The sequence below is a fragment of the Neomonachus schauinslandi genome, chromosome 5, assembly GCF_002201575.2.
Source record: "Neomonachus schauinslandi chromosome 5, ASM220157v2, whole genome shotgun sequence".
NCBI lineage: Eukaryota > Metazoa > Chordata > Mammalia > Carnivora > Phocidae > Neomonachus > Neomonachus schauinslandi.
This window is the reverse complement of record NC_058407.1, coordinates 99,870,830-99,895,182: the sequence shown is the minus strand read 5'-3', so window position 1 is coordinate 99,895,182 and position 24,353 is coordinate 99,870,830. Positions and strand designations below refer to the sequence as shown.

The 24,353-nt window shown below is 47.8% G+C and overlaps 1 protein-coding gene across 3 annotated transcripts in view; it reads left to right on the top strand.

Annotated features, from left to right (window-relative positions):
* TEAD4 (TEA domain transcription factor 4) overlaps nucleotides 1-24,353 on the top strand; it is a 61,181-nt gene that overhangs the window by 2,517 nt on the left and 34,311 nt on the right. For 2 of the 3 annotated variants that reach the window (XM_021690798.1, XM_021690797.1), the window contains exon 2: nucleotides 22,413-22,667. In XM_021690798.1, the coding sequence (XP_021546473.1) occupies nucleotides 22,413-22,667 (255 nt within the window). Of the gene's footprint in view, nucleotides 1-1,571; nucleotides 1,587-3,050; nucleotides 3,130-22,412; nucleotides 22,668-24,353 lie in introns of those variants that run through there. The other variant, XM_021690799.1, reaches the window with a different exon arrangement.

Genomic DNA, 24,353 nt, shown 5'->3' with positions numbered 1-24,353 from the left:
AAACACTCCCCTCTGTCCCAGCAGAAAGCACAGAACTGTAGAATCTGAGAATGCCAACTTTGGAAGGGGCCCTCTGGGGGTCTTTAAATGCACCCTCCTTTTGCCTACATTACTCCGCCAGGTGGAGAAGAGTCTGCTTATCTTTCTAGATCTCCTGGGTTGCAAATGTCGCAACGTCCCTCGACTTCCATTCTGGAGTCTTGCACTGCAGACGGGCACAGAGTGATACCTGTTGCCTAATCAGCGGCTCCTCTCCTCCTCAGTGCAAGTGGAGGACTGGGTCACCAGCTTTGCTCTGTGGCCTTTCCTGTAGTCGAGGTCAGTCTTGGGGCAGTGGGAAATTCAGGGCTTGTGAGGGTGGCTTTACCTTGCCCGTCTTGCTTTGCCCCCCATGACCCTTTGTTGGCAGGGGTTGGGGCGACAGCTCCCTTTAAAGCTCTGAAATTGGAGCTGAACAGCTGCTCTCCCGTGCCCCCCTCCTTCCCCCGGGGGTTTAACTAGCTCAGGGGCCCAGGTGGAGGTGGGGGCAGGGCTTTGTTACTGGGCAGTGCCGTCTCCAACTCTGTGTTCTAATTCCAGCTTTGCCTTGACCTCTTCTGAAATGACAGTTCTCCCCTTGCTTTTGGTCTCTCCATTTAGATACTAGGGAGACTCTAATCATGTCCTAAGTGATATGGTCCTGGAGCCTTCAGCTGGTAGCGACTGGATCTTTGTTTGGGAACGTTTCCACTGGAACTCCAGTCGCTAAGATGGGTGCCTACACCCTCCTGCCTTTAATACCGGCAGGCCCCTGGAAAGGCAGGAGGACAGGCCCGGCTCCTGGTAGTGTGGGCCAGCTCCATCACGGTGCCGAGGGTGGGCGGGCCCCCATGGGTGGGGACCTGGCTTCCTTTGACCCAAACTTCATGGGAACAATAGACTTCAGAGGAGTCACCAGGGGCAGGAAATGGGAGCTGTGCTAAGGCAGGGTGACCCTCCTGTGGGATGAGATTGCATATCCGGCTGAAAGGAAAGGCAGGGTGTTGGGGGCAGTGCATAGGGCTGATGGGGAGGGCTGATGACACATAGGGTGGGCCTCTCCTTCCCAGGGGGCCCTTTGCTTAGAGTGAAACCTGAGCTGCTTGGAGCCCATTATTTGGTGGAGCGGTCTGCTTTGTGTCTTACCAGCAAAGGTATTGTGGTGTGTGCCTGCGTCAGCTCATGCCAAGCTCACCCCTGCCAGAACCATGAATTCCCCTTCCCTTCAAGCCCTTGAGAGGTCTTCGTGAATTGTCCTGGCCAGGATAAAAGGCTAGTTTTGTTTCTTCCTGGCTGATCTCCATCTTGGCTTTGAGCCTTGAGTAATAGTTGACGAGGGAGGCAATTTGTTCAGTAGGCAGAGCTCTGGGTGGGGAGGCAACAGGCCTGGGTCAGCTGGACAACATAAAAGGAATTTTTTTTTTTTTTTTTTTTTTTAGCAACAGTCAGAGCAGTAAGACAACCAGGACAGGCAGGGGGAGATTCCTGCTTGAAGCATGTGGTGGATCGTTCTTGGAGGCAGAGCACACTTCTCTTGCCTTTCTCTCTGGGAACGAAGAGCGGACTTGGTGAGAGGGCTCAGGAGAAGAGGAGCGGGCTTTGGGAGAAGGGAGACACTGCACCGACTTGCCTTTGGTGAGTTCCGGTGGCTGGGTTCTTACACATCAGCCCTGCCAAATCAGAGGGGGAGGGCGAGGTGGCAAAATGATAACTGTTGTTATCATTTTTCCTTAATGTGACAAGATCTGGAAATGGCAGGCTGGTAAGCCTCTTTTTTTAAGATTTTATTTATTTATTTATTAGTGAGAGAGAGAGAGAGAAACAGCATGAGAGGGGAGAGGGTCAGAGGCAGAAGCAGGCTCCCCGCTGAGCTGGGAGCCCGATGTGGGACTCGATCCCAGGACTCTGGGATCATGACCTGAACCGAAGGCAGATGCTTAACCAACTGAGCCACCCAGGCACCCCAGGCTGGTAGGCTTCTTATTGACAAGGGGACTCCAAAATGGCACTGAGAGAACTGCTTGCCAACACAGTCACCCTACCAAGTCCTGGAAACATCTAGTTGAGGTTGGCAGGATGTTTAGTAAGGACTTGGAGTCTCATGATTTTTCTTGGGTTCAAGAGAAATAAATAGGATCGGGCTGCTGCAGCAGTAAGATGGATTTGTAGCCGGTTGAGAGGCTACCCTGGTGGCTCGTACTGAGCTCACGTCGCTGTGGGGGTGGGAGGTCTCTAGTGACAGGCCACAGAACTCTCATTTTGGCTTCGTCCTCTATCAGTTCTGTGGGTGTCTACGATAGCAAGCAAGGAGGACAGAGCCAGGATTCATACTCATCTTAATTGTCTAAATGCTGAGATTAAGCAGAAATAGGAGAAGAAAACCCATTTTTTTCTGTTAAGATTAATACATGGGCGCCTGGGTGGCTCAGTCGTTAAGCGTCTGCCTTCGGCTCAGGTCGTGGTCCCAGGGTCCTGGGATCGAGCCCCGCATCGGGCTCCCTGCTCCGCGGGAAGCCTGCCTCTCCCTCTCCTACTCCCCCTGCTTGTGTTCCCTCTCTCGCTGTGTCTTTCTCTGTCAAATAAATAAATAAAATCTTTTAAAAAAAAAAAGATTAATACATGCTCACTGTAGAAAACCATTATAAATTAAAGAAGAAAAAATGGTACATAATGCCACAACTCAGGGATGAGCACGGTTAATATTTTGGTATATATCCCTCCAAATTTGTGTTCATGCAAGTAAATTTATATATTTTAGCATAATTGCAATTACACTGTATCCTTTTTTTTTTCTTACTGAATACTATATAGTAATATCCTGTATCATAAAAAATAATTTAAAGCCATAATTATAAGGATAAGATTACCTTACATGAATACACCTTAATTTTTTTAACTGCACAATACCAAATTTTTTTTTTTTTTAAGATTTTATTTATTTATTTGTCAGAGCACAAGCAGGGGTAGCGGCAGTCAGAGGGAGAAGTGGGCTCCTTGCTGAGCAAGGAGCCTGATACAGGACTCGATTTCAGGACCCTGGGATCGTGACCTGAGCCGAAGGCAGATGCTTAACCGACTGAGGCATCCAGGTGTCCCCTACCAAACATTTTTGTAAGTTGTGTTCAATTTTTAGCCATTAAAAAATTACTTGACATTGAGTAATGTTAAATATGTATACTTATCTTAAGGTGAACTCGAATAGATTTAAATATAAAATCCTGCATTTAAGTATGTATAGAATGGGAACTTACTATCAATTCTTGGGGGAGAAAACCTGGGGCTTTGGTTGATGAAGGAAGGGGAAGGGAAACGAGCTTTTATTATGTGCCTATCAGGTGCCAGTTCTAGACATTTCTGCCTATATCACCTTGTTTAATTTTCATGGCAGCCCTGTGAGATAGGGTTTGCTGGTTTGATTTTGTTTTGTTTTTCAACCTCTAAAGAAGAGGAGGAAAACCACACAGAGATTAATTCTGGGGTTGGAGTTTGAACCCAGGTCAAACTGACTCTTCCCACTGCCCTGTTAAACCCTGAGCCTGTGTGGGCCAGTGGTGTGGCGGGGTCTGCGTCAAGAACCCTAGTCCGGTAGGCTCTGTGGTGCTCTGGCCACATTGGGAGCCGTGTCTGTTTTCGGAGGTTGGATACACCCTGACTTATTAAGTACTGAGCTTGCCTATATTGTGGATATTGTGTGTGTCTTAGCAGAGGGGGAATAGGGGGTTGGAACCTGTCCCGCCCTTAGGGTGCTGTCATTTCTCACTGCCAGAAGGCAGGCCCTCTTTGCAGTACTATGGATCGGGTCCATGTGATGTGAAGTCAGTTTCACTCTGTAGAACTACATAGACCTACATGGAATTTCATGATGTAGGACGATGTAGATAGAGCTTGCTAGGGCTGCTTTGGAGGAGGTTTCTGTAGTGGGTGGGAAATGGCACCTCTGGGGCTTCTGTTTCCTCCATGTGATCCTGGGCCTCAGTTTCTCCCGCTTGCAGCAGGTGGGGATTGCCCTAGGCAAGGTGGGATTTCCCCACCTTGCCATTCAGGGATTCCTGCTGGAAGGAGGTAAAGATGAGCTATCTCCAGAGCTGGAGGCAAGGCTGAGAGATGTGGGGTGGGAAGGGGCCGTGTCTGAGCCGTTGGAGGAGAAGGACTGGGGAGTTATGGGAGTTACTGCCTGGCTCCCCATCACGTACCAGCTGAACGAGCAGGTGTGAGGGACAGGCTGCTCCCCTGAGGCTGGGGCAGGGGAAGATGAGTAGTGGCCACAAGCACAGACCCCAGAGCCACAGTGCCTGATAGGAATATAATGTAAGCCACATATGTAATTTTAAGTTCTCTAGGAGCCACACTTAAAAAGTAAAAAGAGGGGAACCTGGGTGGCTCAGTCGGTTAAGCGTCTGCCTTCAGCTCAGGTCATGATCTGGGATGGAGTCCTGCATCAGGCTCCTTGCTCAGCATGGAGCCTGTTTCTCCCTCTGCCTGCCGCTCCCCTTGCTTGTGCTCTCTCTGTCTGTCAAATAAATAAATACAATCTTAAAAAAAAAATAGAAATTGGTAAAATGAATTTTAATAATATATCTAACAACTATGTCTAAAATATTATCGTTTAAATGTGCCATCAATAGTAAAAACATATATTAATGAGATAGTTTATATTTTCTCATATGAAATGTTGGGAATCTGGCATGCATTTTACACTTACCAGCACATCTCACTTTGGACGAGCTGCTCTTCAAGGGCTCAATGGCCACATGTGGGTGGTGGCTAGTGTTTGGACAGTATAGCTTTATAGCCCGCCTGCCTGGGTCTGAATCCCTTTTCTGCCACTTACCAAGCTATGTGGCCTTGGGCAAGCTATCTGACTGCACTGTGTCTTACTCTCCCCTCTGCAAGTTGAGGAAAATATTAATAGAACCAACTTCATATGGTTAATGTGAAGATTAAATTAGTTAATATTTGTAATATGCTTAGTTTTTTACATGGCACGTACTAACCTATACAAGTGCTTATCAAATAAATGGTCCTTAAACTCCGGACAGGCTAAGTTTTAATTTTGTAAGAGGGAGAGGCCAGGGATATGCTGGGAAGAACCCAGTCCTGGAGTGTCCCTATCTGTAGGCTGTGCCTCTACCCCGTAGTTCTGCGTCATGAAATTGTCTTCAGATCAGATGGACCTAATCTACTATTGCTGAAAAGAAGGCCTGCCTTCTGGAAGTGAGAAGAAATGTCAGCACCTGTGTGGTAAGACAGGTTCCAGTCCATCAACAGGTGTGTCCTGAGCATCTGTCCTGCTTGGGGCTTGGAACTGTGCTGGGTGGTGCTGAAGAAGCAAAAGCATCCTCTGAAATGCTCCATCGTAAATTACATGACCTCATGTTGGAATGGGGGTTGAGGTCACTTCCAGCACTTGGAGGTTTAAGCAATAGTCGTGCTGCTTATGCAAGAGAGGAAGCAGAGCTGTATTAGTGGCTTCTGATACCCTCTTCCAAGTTCTGCCAGCCCCAGCACTGCCAGCCTGCCTCTCTTGGCATTGGCCCCCGCCGCCTGCACCTGCCCTCAGCCACTCCACAGTGGTCACAGAGCACCCACTGTGTGCCTGGCACTGTGCCAGGGGGCGGCGGGAGAGATGTGGAACGGAAGACCTGGTCCCTGTCCTCAGGGGGCTTGCAGTCCAGCAGGGGAGATGGACTGAGTAGCAAACACCGAAAACCTGCAAGATTAAAGAAGGGCTAGTTAGAAGCACACACTAGTGCTGAGGGGATGCCTGGTAAAGGTGATTCCTTCTGATGGGGCTGGGAGGGGTCAGGGAAGGCTTCTCAGAGGAGGAGGCACTTGAGCTGGCTTTGAAGGATGGGTAGCGTTTTGATAGCTCTGTGTGTGTGCGCGCGCGTGCGCGCACGCAAGAGCGAACGTGTGTGAACGGGAGCAAGAGGTGGGGCGGGAGAGAGGGAGAAATACAGGTGAGAAGATAGGAAAAGTGGTGATTTCAGAGTCATGGTCATAAAATTAGAGGAGGCGGGATATATAGTCTTTATGAGTGAGGTGGATTTGAACCGGGTAATCTGGGCAAAATGAGGACTTTTTAAACATTTATTTTTAAATTCACGTACAGCAAAATTTACTCTTTCTAGCGTACAGTTCTCTGGGTTTTGACAACTGCAAAGTGTTGGGTATTCTCCAGCACGGTCAAGATACAGAATGGCTCCATCTCCCCCAAAGATTCCCTCATGCTGACACCCCTTTGTTGTCTGTCCGTCTGTCCCCCTCCCCCTGTCCCCGACCCATGCCCATCCCCTGACAACATGGCTCTGTCCACTCCTGTCATTGTGCCTTTTCAAGAATATCAGATGGAGTCATACAGTATGTGGCTTTTGGGTCTGCTGCTTTCACTCAGCATGATGCCTTGAGTCACCCAGTTGTGTGTATCAATAGCTTGTTCCTTTTCTTGCTGTGTAGGACTCCATTATATGCATATACTGCAGTGTGCTTATCCAGTCACTGGTGGACGCACTGTAGGTTGTTTCTAGCCTTTGTTGATTTTGAATAAAGCTGTTGTGAACATTTGTGTACAGGTTTCTGTGTGGACACAGGCCTTCATTTCTCTTGGATAAATAGCAAGGAGTGGGATTGCGGGTCCCCACGGTGGCGAATGTGCGATGGGTTAAGACACGCGCCGCTGTTGGCGCAAGCGTACCGCTCTGCATTTGTACCGGCGACGCGGGAGCATTCTGGTGCTCCGATTCTTCAACAGCACTTGGTATTGTTGGCTTTTTGTTTCTGTCTTTGACAATGTAACCGGGTGTAGTGGCATCTCATTATGGTTTTAATTTGCATTTCCTTAATGACCCGTGATGTTGAACATTTTTTTGTGTGTGCTTATTTGCCAGTTATACAACTGCTTTGATGAAATGTCTATCCAAATCTTTTACCTGTTTTTTCTTTTGATGGTTATGTTTTGAGAGTTCTTTAATATTCTGGATACAAGTCCCTTGTCGGATGTGTGATTTACACATTTTTGGAGAAAATTCATTTAAGGAGAAAATCTCCACAAGAAGATGTTGGGTGTGAACGACTCTGAAAGCAAGGAAAGAGTTTGGTTGGTGTCCTGAGCCTTGGCCTTTCTTCAGGGGACCCAGGTGAGGCGGGGGCAGGGAACACCCAGGGAATGACCTATGCAAAAGAAAGGAGGAGGCGGAGGAGGAGGGAACAAGGCCCTCTATGAAGTTCTTTTCCTGGCTTAGCACCCGCCATAGAGTATGCTTCCGAATAGGGGGCACAGGTGGTTTCTTGGTTTCCTAGGTACCTGGTCTACTCCTCAGGGCCCCTGGCTCAAGCTGGGCCAGCCCCATCCAGAACAACAAATGCTTGTGCCCAGTCTGGGTACCAGCCATTTACATGGCCTTGTTACCAAACTGGATGACCATGCATTCTGGAATGGGAGGTGGGGTGATTATTGGGTCTGCAGGGGTAAGCCACTGGTAGGTGTGTGGCTGGTGCAAGAGAGAATCAGTGCGGTGAGATTTCTGGGTCAGGGTGGGTCCTCTGTGGTGGTGACCTCAGCCTAGGGTCTGAGGGCTCTGGGCCATTAGAATCTCCAGAGCATTGCAGTCTGCATTTCTAGCCCTGTCCGGGCAGGGTAGCTCTGAGGCAGAAGAACATTTCTATGAAAGGTGACCAAGAGTAGGATAGGTGCTACCTCTCCTGCCCCTCGTCCAGATCAGCCTGTCCCCGCTCCTGTGTCCTGGCAGCTGGGGCACTGTCCAGATGCTGGAGCCTTCATTCTTCCCAGGGGCAGGCCCTTTCCAGAGATGATAAGACCTATAGGTGGAGAGAGGCCTACAGGAGCCCTGTAGGTTCCCTGCAGCTCCCTGATGCTCTGGGCCTTTGGGGGCTGTTCCCCAGCACTGAGAGCTCCTCCCTGAGCAGGGTGTGCACCCAGAGCCCCCACCCTTGGTGCCTTGTGCTGCGTGGGGGCCCAGTGTGGGCACACCCTGGGGTCCTGGCAGAGTGGGGCACAGTCACGTCTCTGGGAAAGCCGCCGACTGGAGCAAACCCACCCAAGGCTGGGGAAAACGAGCACTTGTTGAGCGGCAGCTGGGCTCAGGGAAATAAATTGGTTCAGTCCGTGCCCAGGGGGAGCCACTATTTGACGGGATTCAGTGGCAAAGCGTGTTAGGCAAAGACTCTCTAGTTCTGGGATCTACTTTGAGATCTGAATTTTCATAGGACAGGACCACTTAAAGTGAAGTCCACTAGTTTGGTTCAGTACTTTTGCCTCTCTAGAACTTCGTAACCTTTGCTTTATTTTAGAATCCCGAAGAAAGGCCCCAAGGAGAAAAAAGTGCAAGTCTTATTCTCCTCATCTTAAAAAAAAAAAGAAGTTAATAGCCTCACCACCCCCCACGCCTTTATTTTTTTTATTATTATTATTTTTTAGCAGTTTTGGGTTTACAGAAAAATGGAACAGAAAATACAGTTTCTTCTCTTCTCCCCCACTTACTTATTCCCATTGTCGACGTCTTGCATTTGTGTGGCATATTTATTACGTTGATGAGCCAATATTGATACTTTATTATTAAAGTCCATAGTTTACATCTGGGGTTCACTCCGTGTGTTGTGTGTTCTGTGGGTTTTGACAAACGTGAATGTTAGGTATCCACTATTATAGTATTGTACAGAACAGTTTCACTGCCCTAAAAATCCCCTGTGCTCCACGTATCCCTCCATTGGTCCTTTTCCTGGGTCTGTGGTGCTGCCTTTTCCAGAATGTCCTGTGGTTGTGATCATACAGTGTGTATGTAGCCTTTTCAGATTGGCTTGTACTTAGCAAGATCCCTTTAAGATTCCTCCATGTCTTTTAGAGACTTACAGCTCATTTCTTTTTATCTCTGAATGATACTCCACTTTCCCCACCTTTTCTTTGTGTAAGTGGGGACACGGAAGTCCCGATAGGGGAATTAATCTGGTGAGGTTGAGCCTGGAGCCAGGTTTACCTTCCTTTGAGAACCTATTTGGAGGGGCTTCTGTGCAGGCACTGTGCCTAAAGCCCCATCACCGCTTCCTCAGCCCCTTTAGTGGCTCCGGGGCCAGCCCTGGGGTGGAGTGGGGAGTGGAGGCCATGGACACCCACTTGCTGTGACCCAATTCCTGGATGTATTAGGGCCAGGCCCACAGACACCCACATCCCTGGCTGCTTGGAAGAGTGGCTGGGGCAGAGTCCCAGGTCCCAGCTCCCGGGAAGGTGGATCCCTGTCCTCATTTGCCCTCCTGACCACCCCCCCCCCCGGGATTGGGGGTTCTGGGGAATGGGTGGAGGGCTTGGGGCTATATCCACAGATCATCCTCTTCAACTCTGACTTATCTACTGCCCCTCCCTGTTGAGGCTTCTCTCACCGGCCTGCTATCTCCACACCCTCTCCTCCTCCTGTGCCCCTCATTCCTCCTGCTCCTTTCCTGTCCACTGCGTCCCAGAGGGACTCACTCCTCCCTCCCTTGCCCCCCTCCATCATTCTGCCAAGAACCACCAATGTTCGAGAAGCCCTCCCGAGAGCCAGCTTCTGTGCCTGCACGTGGGAGACACGATTGAACTGAAACCTCACAACAGTCCCGTGAGGAGATAACATTATTACCTCTGGAATGTATTTGGGGGGACAGGCTTGGAGAGGTCTATAGCTTGCCCAGGGTTACTGGCCATTTGGAGGCCCAGCCAGGATCTGAGCCGGGCCTCTGACTCCAGAGCCCAAGCGGGCACCTCTGCCCCACAGCACCCCTCTCCTGGCCTGGTGGGTGGGCCCTCTGTGACTGGTTCCTTCTGACACACTGGTGGGATGGTGGGGTCCTCCTTTGCCTTTTCTCTCACCCCTCCCCGCTCCTGTCCTGTCAAGGAGCAAGGTGTGGTAAGTGTCTTTGCACTGGAAGGTCAGTGAGGGTGGTGGGTGGTGCAGACCCACTGGGCTGTGTTCCACGTTCTTTACCTGTTCTGTCTCTGTCCTTCATCAGAAGCTCTGGGGAGGTTAAACAAGTTCCTGATCAGCCACATGTCTGGTAAGAGGTAGATTTTCCTTCAGGTCACATGACTCTGAAGCCTCTGCACAGCGGACCCGGCTCATGCCAGGCCTTCCCTGGAGCCTCGTGTGTATTAGCGGACGAAGAGGCACCACTAGGGAGGCTGCTCTGGGGTGGGATTGGGACACCTAGGTTTTGTGTGGTTTTATTCTTTTTATAATAAAAGTGTTATTTGTTATATATATTTATATATATGTATTACTCCAGCAAGCCCTGGCCGGCCATCTACAGTCACACTGGGGCCAGTTTTGTTCAGCTGAGTACGTGGCTCAGCTCAGCTCATGGAGGTCCGTTTTTTGACTGGGTGTTTTCTCCTCCTTCGCTCCCTCTCTTTCCTTTCATCCCTAAGGACTTGCTGCCCGTGACCCAAATGCTGCCATCTTGTCTTTTCATTTCTAGCTATAAATAGGTCATTTTCCTGTGTCTCCTGTATTTTGGGCCCAGGTCCCTTAATCCCCTTCTCTGCCCACATCTCTCCCCCCTCCCCACATCTCCTGGTGCGCTTAAAAAAAAGTGTAAAATAACTGGACACATAAAATATTCATGTTTTGAATGAATATTCAAATTGAATGAAGTTCAATTTGCTTCATTCTCTTTTTTCGGGCTGAGTAATATTGCATTGTATGGATTTGCCACATTTTGTGTGCCCATTCACCTGTTGATGGACATTTGGGCTGGTTCCACCTTTTGACATTTCTGTCTCCATGAGCTGTTGTATTCCCAGTACCTTGAGCTCAGGGTCTATTAAAATCCTGCCTCCTACCCCCAAGATATTCATCTATAATTGTTTAATGTGTAACCCTCCCTGAGTACACTTGATTCTTAGGATTCGTGGTAGTTCTGTAACGTCACCGAGCACACTGGATTAGCAGATACTGTACCACTGCTTCTAGCGGATGGGGTGAGGTCCCTGGGAGCATCTAGCGCAATGTTTTCAACTGATTAATTCATAACTTTTGTTTTATGTGTGTTTCTGTTCAAAGACACCTTATTTCTTTCATAGATATTACTGATTTCTTACCGTTGAACTCACAGCGGACAGCATTGTAGGTCACACCCGAAGCTTATCACACTCCCGTCCCCTCTCCAGAGGGCACACCGCAGCCTTCTTGCACTTAGGAACACGAGCCCGCGCTGCAGCACTGCGCTTGGGAGGGCCTGCTTAAACTGCGAAATCAATAGCAAAAAGTACAAAGATGCGAACCAGGTGGCACCGAAGAGACCGTGCAAAGGCCTGTCGTTTCTAGTGTGAGCACTGGAGCCAGAAGGCCGAGTGTAGCCTTGTTCCCCCTGGGCTGGGAATGCGTGCGATGGCAGCTCCCAGTTTCAGTGGTGCGGAGCGTGTGTGTATCTGCAGATAACCACAGAAGCACTGCAGGTATGGATCTCGGGCTTCCAAATGTTAGTGAGTAGGCACATTTGCAAATACAGAATCTGTGAATATTCTGTGAGTACGAAGGATAGACTGTACTTGCATCTTCTCGGGAAACCCTGGACCCCCACCCCCACGAGGCTGAAGGATGTTGAGGGCAGGACTATGTCATTGGTGACCTTGTACCCAATGCCTGGCAATATAGTAGGTGCTCAGTATACAGTTGTGAATGAAGGAGTGGACGACTCCAAGGGCTAAAGCCCTAATGGTGTCAGGCATGAAAATAGGAAGGAGGAATCTTTCTGGCTGCGGAACCTGCTTATCCACATGTGTGGGTTGCCTGCTGCCCTCCTTCCTAGGAACCAACTCTCTCCTCTTCCAGAGGCATCCAGATGATGGCCATGGCCATTGCAATTGTGTAGCAAAAAAGTGCAGGGCTGAGGCTGAGTTCTGGTCCCAGTTTTAACTAGCCATGGGGCCTTTTGGCAAGTCGTTTTACCTCTCAGGACTGTTATCCTCTCAGGAGGATAACTTTCTCCTCTGGGGTTTTCCTCATGCACACAAACCTTGGGATGCCCACGTGTCCCAGTTGGGACCTTCACCAGAGGCCTTGGGGGCCTCTAGCTCCCCTTCGCTGGTCAGTCCTGGCGCCAGTACCCATCCCTGTTACTCTTCACATTTAACTTAAATCCTGCGTGTTGTAGAATCAGACCACTTCCCCCTCCTGTGGTCCACAGAACTGTTGGCAAGGAGGTCCAAGCAGCATTGTGGTGGGCAAGAGGCGGTTTGCTGAGCGGAAGGGACTGAACCTTGCCACTTAGAGTTTCAGAGCTTAGGTGCAGCACTGCACCTGGGGTGGCCCCAGCGTCGTCATCTGAAGTGGGTGTTGGGAGGAGATCTAGTCAAGGGCTTAGCCCAGGGCCAGACACAGAGTGGGTATGTGAAAATGTACTTCCTACTCTTTTTTTTTTTTTTTAAAGATTTTATTTATTTGGCAGAGAGAGGGAACATAAGCAGGGGCCAAGGGAGAGGGAGAAGCAGGCTTCCTGCCGAGCAGGGAGCCCGATGCGGGGCTCGATCCCAGGACCTGGGATCATGACCTGAGCTGAAGGCAGACGCTTAACAACTGAGCCACCCAGGCGCCCCCCTCCTAGTCTTAATATGAAAACAGTTCTCTCTTTGGTGAGCAGAATGTCTGTCCCTCAGTGTCTTGTTGGTACTTCCTTCACAGCTAGGCCTCCCTCCCACGAGTGCTGGGCCACCTGAACCTGTCTAGCAGGTCATCTGCCCAGTACACGGGGGCCGTGCGCTAGGAGGGGAGGCAGCACTGTGTGTTGGGGAAGTGGGCCTCCCCACTGTGACCCTGCCCTTGCCTGGAGGGTGGGTTCTCTTCTCTTCCTTCTTCTGTCTCCCAGCCTCCTCAGTTACAACAAAGCAGCCGGTCTTCTAGGCACCTTGGGGGATGTAGATTGGACCTGATCCTCAAGCATCCCTGGCTGTTGATGGCAAAGAAGACATCAACTTAGGGTTGAGGACAGAGACCTCTGAGGCAGCCCAGTAAGCAGTTCAGGCAGCACATGGTAGACACCTGAGGCCTTTGTGGCCCGGGCCAGGAAGCCCTTCCGGGCAGAGGCAGGCCCCAGCTCGAGCTGCGTGCTTTGTGCCTGCTTCCACCGAAGCCACTCACACTCTGTAGCACTTAGCCTCCTGTGGCCTGTCTAAGGTCTAAGCCTGAGGGCCTGAACCCCTTTCTCCAGAGTTTAGGCCAAGAATAGGTACTCAGATGGTTTTTTAAAAATAGTTTTCTTTTTTTTTTAATTTCATTTTTATTGAGGTCCATGAAATGAAATGAAAATTGTATGATATCTTAAGTATGCATTGTGGGGATTTGGTATGCATACACATTGTGAAAGGATCCCCCCATCTAGTTAATGAACACGTCTGCCATTTCACATCTTTCTTTTTGGTGAGAACATTTAAGTTCTACTCTCAGCAACTTTCAGTTACACAATACAGTGTTACCAGCTATAGTCCCCGTGTTACACATCAGATCCTCAGGCCTTACTCAGCTTATGGTTGAAAGACCTCTCCCTACTTCTCCCACCCTCAGCAGATGTTTGTTAATGCACTGGTGTCAGGAAAGAAGGAGGTCCACCCTAAGCAGGAAAACAGTGTGAGTGAACTCGGGGTCCAGGGGCTGCTGAGGAAACCAAGGGGGCTGAAGGGAAGAGTGGGAATGAGTTTGGGGTCTTCTGTTCCTGATTTCCCTTCCTGTTTTTATTAAGAAATGGGGTCAGGACAGTGAAGGCTTAGAGACATACCCCAGCCCCCCAAATCAGGGAGTTTGCACAGAAGTCTATATCTTGTACTTGTGCTTCAGTGTGTACAGCACCTTTGGCACTTGATGGTTGGGCCCAGGCTCCAGAGTCTAGTCCAGTGGGAATGACCAAGGTAATGATGGGAGGGGCCATTTTCATCTCCACTCAAAAATGTATTGATATGGGAGAGCCACATTCCATCCAATGTAGATGCTCTTGTGACCACAACTATGTTGGATTGGGCAAAGCACCTGGGTGGGGTGCAGAGACATAACTCCACTGGCCTTGGTAACCAAGCCTTGCAGATAAGGCCACCAGCCTGAAGAAGGACTCCTGTTCTTTATACCTCTGAGACTCAATACAGTGGAAGATTAGAATGGGTCCCCTGGAAGGAAATCCTGTTTTTTTCTTTCCTCCCAGCTTCTCAGTTAAGGAGTTGTTGGGATGAAGGTGGTTGTTCTTTCCAAGGGCCCCAGGGGAGAAGCATCAGATGCTGAGGCATCACAGGTCATGTCAGGGCCCACAGGTTATGAGGAGCCTGATATAGTTGGAACCTTTAGCCTGGATCCCAGAGCTCTTGGAATCTGAGCCGGGAGAGGAGGGGCAGGAGATTCAGGCCCCTTCTGAATTGTCTCTCCCTAACGCTGGATGACAACAGGCGGGTCTTACAAACTTTCTGAGTTTCAGTCCATCTGATTTGGGGTCAGGAGCACAGGGAGGAAGTTATAACATGTGTTGACCCTCAACAAGTTAAAAGATTTTGTGATAAAAGGAAATGAGTGGTAGATTTGTTCTTGATGGAGGAAAGGGAATCAGTGGGATAATTGATACTATGTAAAGTAGGATGACATCTGTCTAAATTCCCGATATTGAGCCAGGAGAGTTGGGGCAGGTGCTAAGAAATAATCGTTTGCTCAGGTAGCTCACAATCCAGTGGGGGAAACAGGTGAACACAGACCAGGCACTATACTGTGTTGAGTTGCATCTTGGGGATTCTACCAGCCAGCAGGAGAAGGGTGGAGCTTAGTGATCACTGATGGCCATGGAAGGGTCCAGAAGTGGTGGGCTTTGGGAGCAGGAGATGGAAATCCTGAGGATGCAACTCTAGACCAGGCAGGGGATGGGATTAGAGGGGATGAGGTCAGGTTCTGCCACTTTCTCAGGGCAAGTTATTTGCCCTCCCTGAGCCTTGGTTTCTTCATTTTATAACCTGAGGATCATGATTCCCTTCCTGTCCTGGAAGTGTTTTTGAGGAGTTTATTCTCATTATTAAAAAAATCTTAATAAATGCCTGTAAGTTCTAATTCTCCTGAAAATTCCTGAGTAACTGGCATCTGTGGACCCTAGGGTGGAGCTGAGTGTTGTTTGAGCCTGGAGTTTGCATTGGGTGGGCCATCTGGTGGGCTTTTGGGTGGGGCTGGGGGCAGAACCAGAGGCCTCCAAGCCAGGCCCTGGAAACCAAGCCAAGGATTATTTTTATTCCTCTGTTCATGGCACATGGCCCAGGCATAACTGGGCCATCTGTCTTCCCCTCCTGCTCTCGTCCTGGCAGGCCCACGGGGGTCAGCGTGGAGGGTTTGGGGAAGTAGGAGGAGTGCGCATCTTTCTCTGGGCTGGTGTTGGCTTACCCTCCGTTCTGCTAGCTGCAGGGCCTAGGCTGTGTGGGAGGTTTGCCTAGTGAGGGGAGGCAGCTGCCAGGGCTGGGGCCGTGGGCGGTAAGGCTGGGAGAGGCCAGCCACTGAGAGCTATGGCCTGGGGGCAGCAGGGCCACTCAGGGCTGGGAGCAACCCCACTTCAGTAGCAAATCCTGAGCCCTGGGGCCTTGTGTGATCCCCTGCTGCTCCTGGGATGGACCCAGTCTTGGGAACACGAAGTACAGGTCCTCAGAGACCTCACTCGTGGGCCAGCATCTGACATGAATCTCTGGTTCTCCCCAGGTCTGGTGTTCTGCTGGGTTGCCCTGGGTGTGACTTCTACAGGGACCGAAGGTGCTTACTTCAGCCAGCCAATCTAGCTCAGCTCGGGTGAAGGAAGGGCCCAGAGACTCTAGTCCTCAGAAGGGTTCATATAGTATCAGGGACATTGGGCCTCCCTCCTTTCCTTCCCTCCTTTCTGGCCTCCATATCACCCTCTGCCTGGCTTGGAGTATTCATCTGTGTTTAGTGCCAGGTCTCAGAATCTAGGCTAAAGCCAGGACATACAAGCCTTAAGTATTAATGTTATTAATTAGTTAACATTAATCAATATTAGGCATTAAGGCTTAAGATATATGTGCCTATTAGGTCCATTTAGAACTTTAGACCTTCCACGTGAGGCGTTATTTATAGACAATGATGGTGACAATTAATATAGCTCTTACTGAGCACTGACTGTGTGTCAGGCCCTGTACTAGTTAACATCTGATCTTGTTGATCAGCATATGGGACATCTCTCCATGGCAGATCAGTTCTCCAGCCTTCTTTGAACAAAGCCCCAGGTGAAATCTGTGTGGTATGTCTAAAGGCTACTTAGGAGAGCTTCCAGAGGAAGTGGAGGGTCTGGGCAGGGAGTGTGAGCCACAGACACTGTAGGACAGAAAGGATCTTAGATCCCAATCTAAGAAATGGACGAATTTGACCATGGTCAGGATTGCTTGTAACACTGGAACCAGAACCAGTCTCTTGACTCCCAGACATCACACTTTTATGTTACAAACCTCCAAAAACTCAAACTCTCTCTCTGGTGTGCCAAAGTCCAGACATTTACTGATATTTTCTTTGGTTTCCTGACACTAAACATGGAACAGTTCATTCTCCCCACAGAGAAATCATTATTTCACAAAGGACACTTAGCAAATATCCACTCATTTGTTCATTCTCTTGTTCCCCAGCATTGTGTAGGGTGCTAAGGACTTAGTAGAGAAAGACAGCCATCCCCACCCTCATGGAATCTGAGGTACGGTGAAGGATGCCAATCATTCCTGGGGGCTGGGGGCTCAGATATGGAAAGCATGGGGATCTGTAGGAGGACAGAGGAGGGTGCCTAATCCAGACTTGAAGTCTGGGTCATCCTCCCAGAGAAAGTGAATTTTGGCTAGACCTTAAAGATGAGTAGGAGTTAGGTGAAAGGATGGGGAGGAAGGCTGCAGGCAGCACTTCCAGGTGTGGAGAATGAGCTTAGCATGTCGGAGGTATCATTTGGATAATGGAGTTTGGGGGTTGGGAGTACAAAGAAGGGAGTGTAAAGGATGGTGCAGATGCATGGAAGGTATGGCAGGAGAGCAGGAATCAGCTGATGAAGGGCCTTATAAAATCCTATTATGGGGCACATCATTTTATCTAAGGTCATGGGAAAGCCATTGAAAGATTTTAAGTAGAGGAATCACATGATCACATTTGTATTGCAGAAAACTCATTGTGGCTGCTGAAAGATCATGCAGTCTACATGGGGTTGGCACAGTCACCCGGGTGAGCACTAGCAGAAGCTTGGATTAGGGCTCTGAGCTAGAAGGAGATGTGGTTTCAAGGAGACTTTCAGGAGATAGGATGAGGTTGTTAGTTATTTATCGGAGATAAGAGGGAAAAGTCAGGATATACTCTTAGGTTTCTGGCCTCTGGGCGGTTGGTGGTGTCATTTCAGGACTCAGTGGCCAGCTGAAAATTTGATTTTGGACATGCTGAATTTGAGGAGCTTTGGAGAAGTCTGATTGGAGCTGCCTGGTAAGCAGTTGCCATATGTAGCTAAACTAAGGAAGGACATACAGATTTGGGAATCAAAAATATGCAGTGGGAGTGTAAGCCATGGGTGGGGATCCCCCAGGAGTTATGTATGGGGGTTTAAAAGGAGAGGTCAGGACAGAGCCCTGAAGAAAACACTTAGAGAAGGCCAAAGAGAAGAAAGGAAGAGTGAAGACGATGAATTAAGACAACTTGAGAATGGTCTTTGTTCTTCCTCATATTTTGAAAATCAGCTTGTTAAGTTGTGTGGAAGACCTTGTGGGATTTTTAATCATAATTTCATTGAATTTATGATTTTTTGGTAGAGATTCAACATCTTTATGATATTTTCCCACCCATGAACACAGTTTCTTCTCCTTTTATTTAGATATTTTATGTCTTTCAAAACACTTAACAGTTTTCTTTGTAAAGGCCTCATTTATTGTTAATCAACAGGTAAATTATGACGTTGGTTTCTAAATGCAATATTTTAAAAAACTGTATTGTCTGATACCTTATTTCTGGTATAAGAGAATGTAATTGTAATTTGTCAAATCCTTTCAGTCTTCTATCATAATTCCTTACAACGACAGTTTACTTCTTTTCTTCCATTCTTCACATCTTTTTCTTATCCTACTGTGTTGGCTAGGACTGTGTTAGTTAAGTTCTTGGCAGAACCAGACTTTACAGTGTGAGTATAAATGTTGAAAGTGGGCATTCTTTATCTTATTTCTGACTTTAAAGGTAATGCTTCTAGTGTTTAATCAGTAAGAGCTGTGCAGGTGAAAGTTCTGGTCACCAATTCCAACGTGGGTGTGAGAGTGGGGTTGGGGTGTGGGGTGAAGGATGTTCTCACACCAACCAATGAGTCTCCAGGACCAGCCCGGTGTCCTACAATTCAGTTCACTTCTGACAGTGTCTACCTGGAGGTAGTCATATCCCACAGGTTAAGGGCTTAGTCCTACAAGACTGTCCGCCAACCCCAGACACCAGTGGCAAGATTGGAGGTTCCAATGATCTCTCCTTGGGTTCAATTGATTTGCTAGAGTGGCTCATAGAATTCAGAGAAACACTTTACTTACTAGATTACTGGTTGATTATGAAAAGATATAACTCAGAAATAGCCAGATGGAAGAGATGCATAGGGCAGGGTTGGGGGAAGGGCGTGGAACTTCTGTGACCTCAGCAAGTATGTACCAGTCGTTCCAAATCTCCATGTGTTCACCGGCTCACCAGCTCTCTGAACCCTCTCCTTTTGGGTTTTTACGGAGGCTTCATTACATAGGCACAATTGATTAAATCACTGGCTATTGGCAATTAATTTAACCTCTAGTCCCTCTCCCTTCCCTGGATTTTTTGGGAGGGGAGCTGGTGGGGTGGGACTGAAGGTTCCAACCCTCTAATTACATGGTTGGTTCTCCTGGCCACCAGCCCTCATCCTTAGCTGTATTCCAAAAATCACCACATTCACATAAGACACCTTTATTGCTCTCATCACTTGGCAATTCCAAGGGTTTTAGGAGCTCTGTGCTAGAAACCAGGGCAAAGACCAAATACACATTTCTTATAAATCATAACATCACAGTGGGTTTGGGAAGATATCTTCTGTCACATTAAGAAAGTTTGTTTTTTAGAGTTTGCTAAGCATTTTTGTTGTGACTGGGTCTTGAGTTTCATCAAATGCATCTTCCGATATTATAGTTCAGAAACATGGTTTTCCTTGCATGTGCATGCATGCACGAGTGGGTATTGCATGACCAGACTTAGTCATGATCATTGTTGTTATTGTTTTTATAGAGTTAATATTGTTTAGATTCATTTTTATTTTTATCACCACGTTGTTCACCTCTCTTCACGTGTGTAATGCCTTCTATTCCTAGAAGTTCCTTTTACAAAAATCCCTCCTGTCCTGTTTTTTTTTTTTTCTTTTTTAGTGAGGGTGTGTTAGTAGTAAATTCTCTCCATCTTCATCTGAAAATGCCTTTATTTAATGTTCACTCTTGAGTGATATTTTGGTTGGGCTTTTAATTTTAGGTTAACAGTTATTTTTCTCTCAACAGTTTGGAGACGTAACCTTGGGTCTTCTAGTGCTACTGCTAGAAATCCACTGTCCGTATATACAGTTAATGTCATAGTCCTTCCTTTGTAGGTAATTTGTCTTTTTTTTTTTACTCTTGATGCTTTTAAGATCTATTCTTTGTTTTTGGTATTCTGCAATGTCCTTACAATGTGTGTTGATTTTATTTGAATTTTTCCTCGTTAGGATTCAGTATGGTTCCTTAATTGGGGGATTCATGTATTTCATTATTTCTGGAAAATTTCCTTGCCATTATCTTTTCAAATGTTGTTCTACTTCATTTTCTGTATTCTGTCCTTCAGGAATGCTAATTGGAGGTATGTTGAACTGCCTTATTTTGTTCTCCTTGCTCTTTATCATTTAAAAAGAAATACACTTCTGAGTAATATCTTCAGATCTGTCCTCCAGGTTGTTAATTCTTTCTTTAGCTGTGTCTAATATGCTATTAATCTCAGTGAAACCGTTGGGTTTTAACTCCAGTGACTAAAATGTTCATTTCTAAATGTCCTGTTTGGTTCTTTTTCTAGTCTGCTTTGTGTTTTTTGATAGTGTCTAATTCTTTCTCATGTTTCCAATTCTTTGTTTAAGTTAATAATTATTTTAAATACCATTCTGTAATAGTTTTTATCTGATAGTTCAGTTATCTCTAGTTCTTGGGGCTCTAATCCTATTGAATCTTGATCACCGTAGATTGTTTCCTCTTTCTTATATGTTGCAACTTTGGATTTTGAGATCTTTTTTTAGCAAGGCTTTATTTTTAGGAATTCTCTGCAATATGGGTTAAGACTGTCTTTCAGAGATTTTTCAGCCATGGACCACTATTTATTTTTATGAATTGGCTGTGAATTCCTGAGTAATGTAAAATTCAAATTTCAAATCCACTTAAGGTCAAGGCAGGCCTTTGGTTACAAATATTTAGGAAAGACAGTTCTCTTCTCCTCTCTTGTCCTTTTTCTTTTCTTTTCTTTTCTTTCTTTTTTACCTAGGACTTAGGCCAAGACAAATAATCTTCCTGGTCATATTTTGTCAGTATTCTTCCTTTTATCTGAGGATTGAGGAATGGTTCCAAGTTCCAACCTCCCTGTATCTGTCAGGTCTAAGCTGTCATCTGAGTGGTCATTAAAACTCATTGGCTTCATTACTAAGATCAACTTCCCCCCCCCCTTGCCTCCCAGGGCTATTGTAGTAATGGCTCATTTACTTATTCCTTTAACTTAGAGTTCTTTCATTTTGGGCCTCTAGATGTTTCTTATGAAGACAGCTGTACATTTAAAAGTATTATATTTGTTATATTTTATTTATCATTTCTAAATTTCTTTTAGAGAGTGAGAATTTTCAAGTCATCTACTTTACTGCCATTAAAGTTAAAGGTTGTTTTTTTTTTAAGATTTTATTTATTTTAGAGAGAGAGAGATAGCAATAGTTCTCACCTCCAGGATGCTCTAAGACTTTCCCAGAGCGTTCCTCACTTTCTTTTCCTTCTCCATACATGAAGCCCCACATATCCCACAGTTCCTCACAAAGAGGTGGGTACGAGGGTGAGTATGGTCAACGTCCACAGTGAAGGAAAAGGAGGAGCTGAGTGAGGGGTGGGGGGGTACAACCTAGGAGAGACTAGAAGTTCCAAGGAACTTGGCCAAGCTGCAGGCACTTAGACTCCCAGCCCTGTGTTTGGGCTAGTGGCAAAGGGCAGGGTTGTGTTGTCAGCTTCTGGAGACACCAGCAAATCAACCGTGCTATAGCCCTGATATGTGACAATCTTCCAGGGCCAAAATCTTCCTTTGAAAAGAGCCCAAGCTGAGGATGGAATAGGAGAATGATGAACTGCATTTTATTTTGTATCCCTTTTTTTTTTCATATAAAGTTTTAATTGTAGTAAAAAACATAAGATTTATCATCTTAACCATTTTTGAGTATATTAGTTTGGTAGTGTTAAAAGTTATATTCATGTTGCTGTGCAACAGATCTCCAGAAATTTTTCATCTTGCAAAATTGAAACTGTATACTGATTAAACAACAACTCCCCACTTCCTCCTCCCCCCAGCCCCTGGGAACCAGCATTTTACTTTCTGTCTATGATTTTGACTACTTTAGATACCTCTTATAAGTGGAATCATACAGCATTTGTCTTTCTGTGGTTGGCTTTTTTCACTCAGCATAATGTCCACAAGGTTCATCCACACTGTAAGGCTGTTCTTCTTTTTTAAGGCTGAATAATATTCCCTCTTGTGTATATACCACATTTGGTTTATCCATTCATCTGTCCATGGACACTTGGTCTGCTTCCACCTCTTGGTTATTGTTAATAAGGCTGCTATGAACATGGGTGTACAAATATCTCTTCAGGACCCTGCTTTCAGATTTTTTGGATATATACCCAGAAGTAGAATTGTTGGATCATATGGTACTTTTCTGTTTAATTCTTTGAGGAACCTTCCGACTGTTTTCTGTAGTGGTTACTATTTTACATTTCTACCAGTAGTGCACAATAATTTACATCCTTTTTGCCCCTTTTTGATTTGATGTCAGAACATCTGTTAGTCCTTGGTCCCTGTCTCCTACTTCTCAGCCCTGTCTTGGATTCTTAGAGCTCTGCTCAGAGAGTGCCTAGGCCATTGTGCTCATCTGACAGGGTGGGAAGCTGGGGTCTACAGAGGGGAAATGACCTGCCCTAGATTCCAGGCCTCCTGATCCTCCCAGACCTTTCACGTCACTCTTTATCCTCTGGGTCCCTGGCCTGACACCACCTGTGCTATGGATGGCCAAGCAAGGAAGAGCAACTGATTCTAGGGCTTGGCATTCCCCGGGACGCCCTGGCCCACGGCCACACAGTTCTTCCTCCAATGCTGTGGTTTCTGCCCAAACAGGTCCAACGGGCGCTCCTCCAAGCGGAGCCTTGGAGGGCAAGGCCGGCACCATTACCTCCAACGAGTGGAGCCCTCCTAACTCCCCTGAGGGGAGCAACGTCTCTGGGGGCAGTCAGGCGTTGGACAAGCCCATTGACAATGACGCGGAGGGTGTGTGGAGTCCGGACATTGAGCAGAGCTTCCAGGAGGCCCTGGCCATCTACCCGCCTTGTGGCCGGCGCAAGATCATCCTGTCAGACGAGGGCAAGATGTACGGTAAGGAGCCTGTTGGGGTGGGGTGGCAGGCCCCTGCCCTCATGGTTCAGTTCTGGAAATAAGGCCCAGGCATGGGGTGGGCACAGCAACCTTGGGGTTCTCCAAGTAACGGAAGTGGGAATGACCACTGGGGCATTTATCGGGTGGATGCTGCTTCCTTCTGTCCTGGGTTCCCAAGGGATGGGAAGGCATGTGAGGAGAAGCCTTTGACAGGGTGAGAAGCTGTGGTAGTAGAAGACTTGGGAAAGGGAAGAACACCCCCCATCCCCCGAGAGCAGACTGGGAGAGTCCCATAAGCTGCCTTCCAGGCAAATGCCTCATCAGTTCCCTGCTCCCCACCCTTGGCTGTGAAGGGAGGTTAGGGAGGTGGTTACTGGCCTCATTCCCCTCATTTGCGCACACACTCAGTCGTGAGCCAGGCCTAGGTGGGGAAGCTCTGGCCCCTGCTCACAATATGGTGGGGGTAGGGGAGGTGAACACACGTAGAACGTGCTACAGGGCAGGTGTGGAGTGTCCCAGGAGAGAGTCCAGCAGAGTTCTGTAGACCTTCACTCAGGAAAGGTCCCCTCCAGCTCAGAGCCATCTGGAAAGGCTTGATCTTTGGGAGTGGCTGAGAATGGGGGAACATACAGAGATACTTTATGTCCAGTAGCCATGTGGGAAGAACAAAGCTGTCTGCCCGGGGCTGTGCTGACCTTTGGATGGAAGAGAGGGTATGTGGGAAAAGTGGAACAAAACCAAAAACTGAATAGCTATTGGAAAGCCCCGGTCAGGCTTCCATTCCCGGGACCCCCCAGCTTGAAACACCGGGCTTGGGCAGGTACCGGGAGGGTTTCTGTAACTGGCGGGCGCTCCTGACAACAGAGGGCCCTGACCTGGCTCCCAACAAGATGGCTCCAGGCCATGTGCCCACCCCAAGGGGTTTCCATTTGGGTTCTCTCTCCTCCATGCAGTGCTGGTTCCCACTCAGCTCCCCAAGACAGAGACCTTGTCAGCTGTCTAAAGGGCGCTGTATGAGGGGCTCGTGGGGGCTGGCCGTATTCGTCTCCGAGGGCTGCTGTAGGAAATGACCACCAGTGGTGGCTTCACATGGCAGCAGTGTATTTTCTCACAGCTGAGAAGTCTGGAGTCAAGGTGTCTTTAAGGTTGGTGTCTTTTGGGGGCTCTGAGGGAGGATCTGTTTCAGTCTCTCTCTTAGCTTCTGGTGGTTGCTCGCAAGCCGGGGCCTTCCTTGGCTTGTAGCTGCATCACTCCAATCTGTGACTCTGCTGTCACTCTGTTGTCACATGGCCATCTTCCCTATGTGTCCTCTCCTGTTCTTATAAGGATAGTAGTCACACCTAATCCAGTGTGACCTCATCTTAGTACAACTGTAAAGGTCCTATTTCCAAATAAGGACACATTCTGAGGTTCTGGGTGGACACTCTTCAACTTAGTTCAGCTAGACGGAGCACATGTCCAATTTGTTACCACCTTGGGGACCCACGGGGCTCTCACAGCCCCTGGCACTCATCCTTTACCTGCAGCCTTTCCTGCAAGGCCACAGTGATTCCTCTTGTTCTTTTATTTGTTGGGGGAGCAAGGTCCGTGCTAGTTGGACCCTGGGTCTCATCCTCAGGCACCAGTTATAACTGTGCATCTCTCCTCACCAGCCCCATGGCTGTGGCTTTGCTGGGTCCGCGTCTC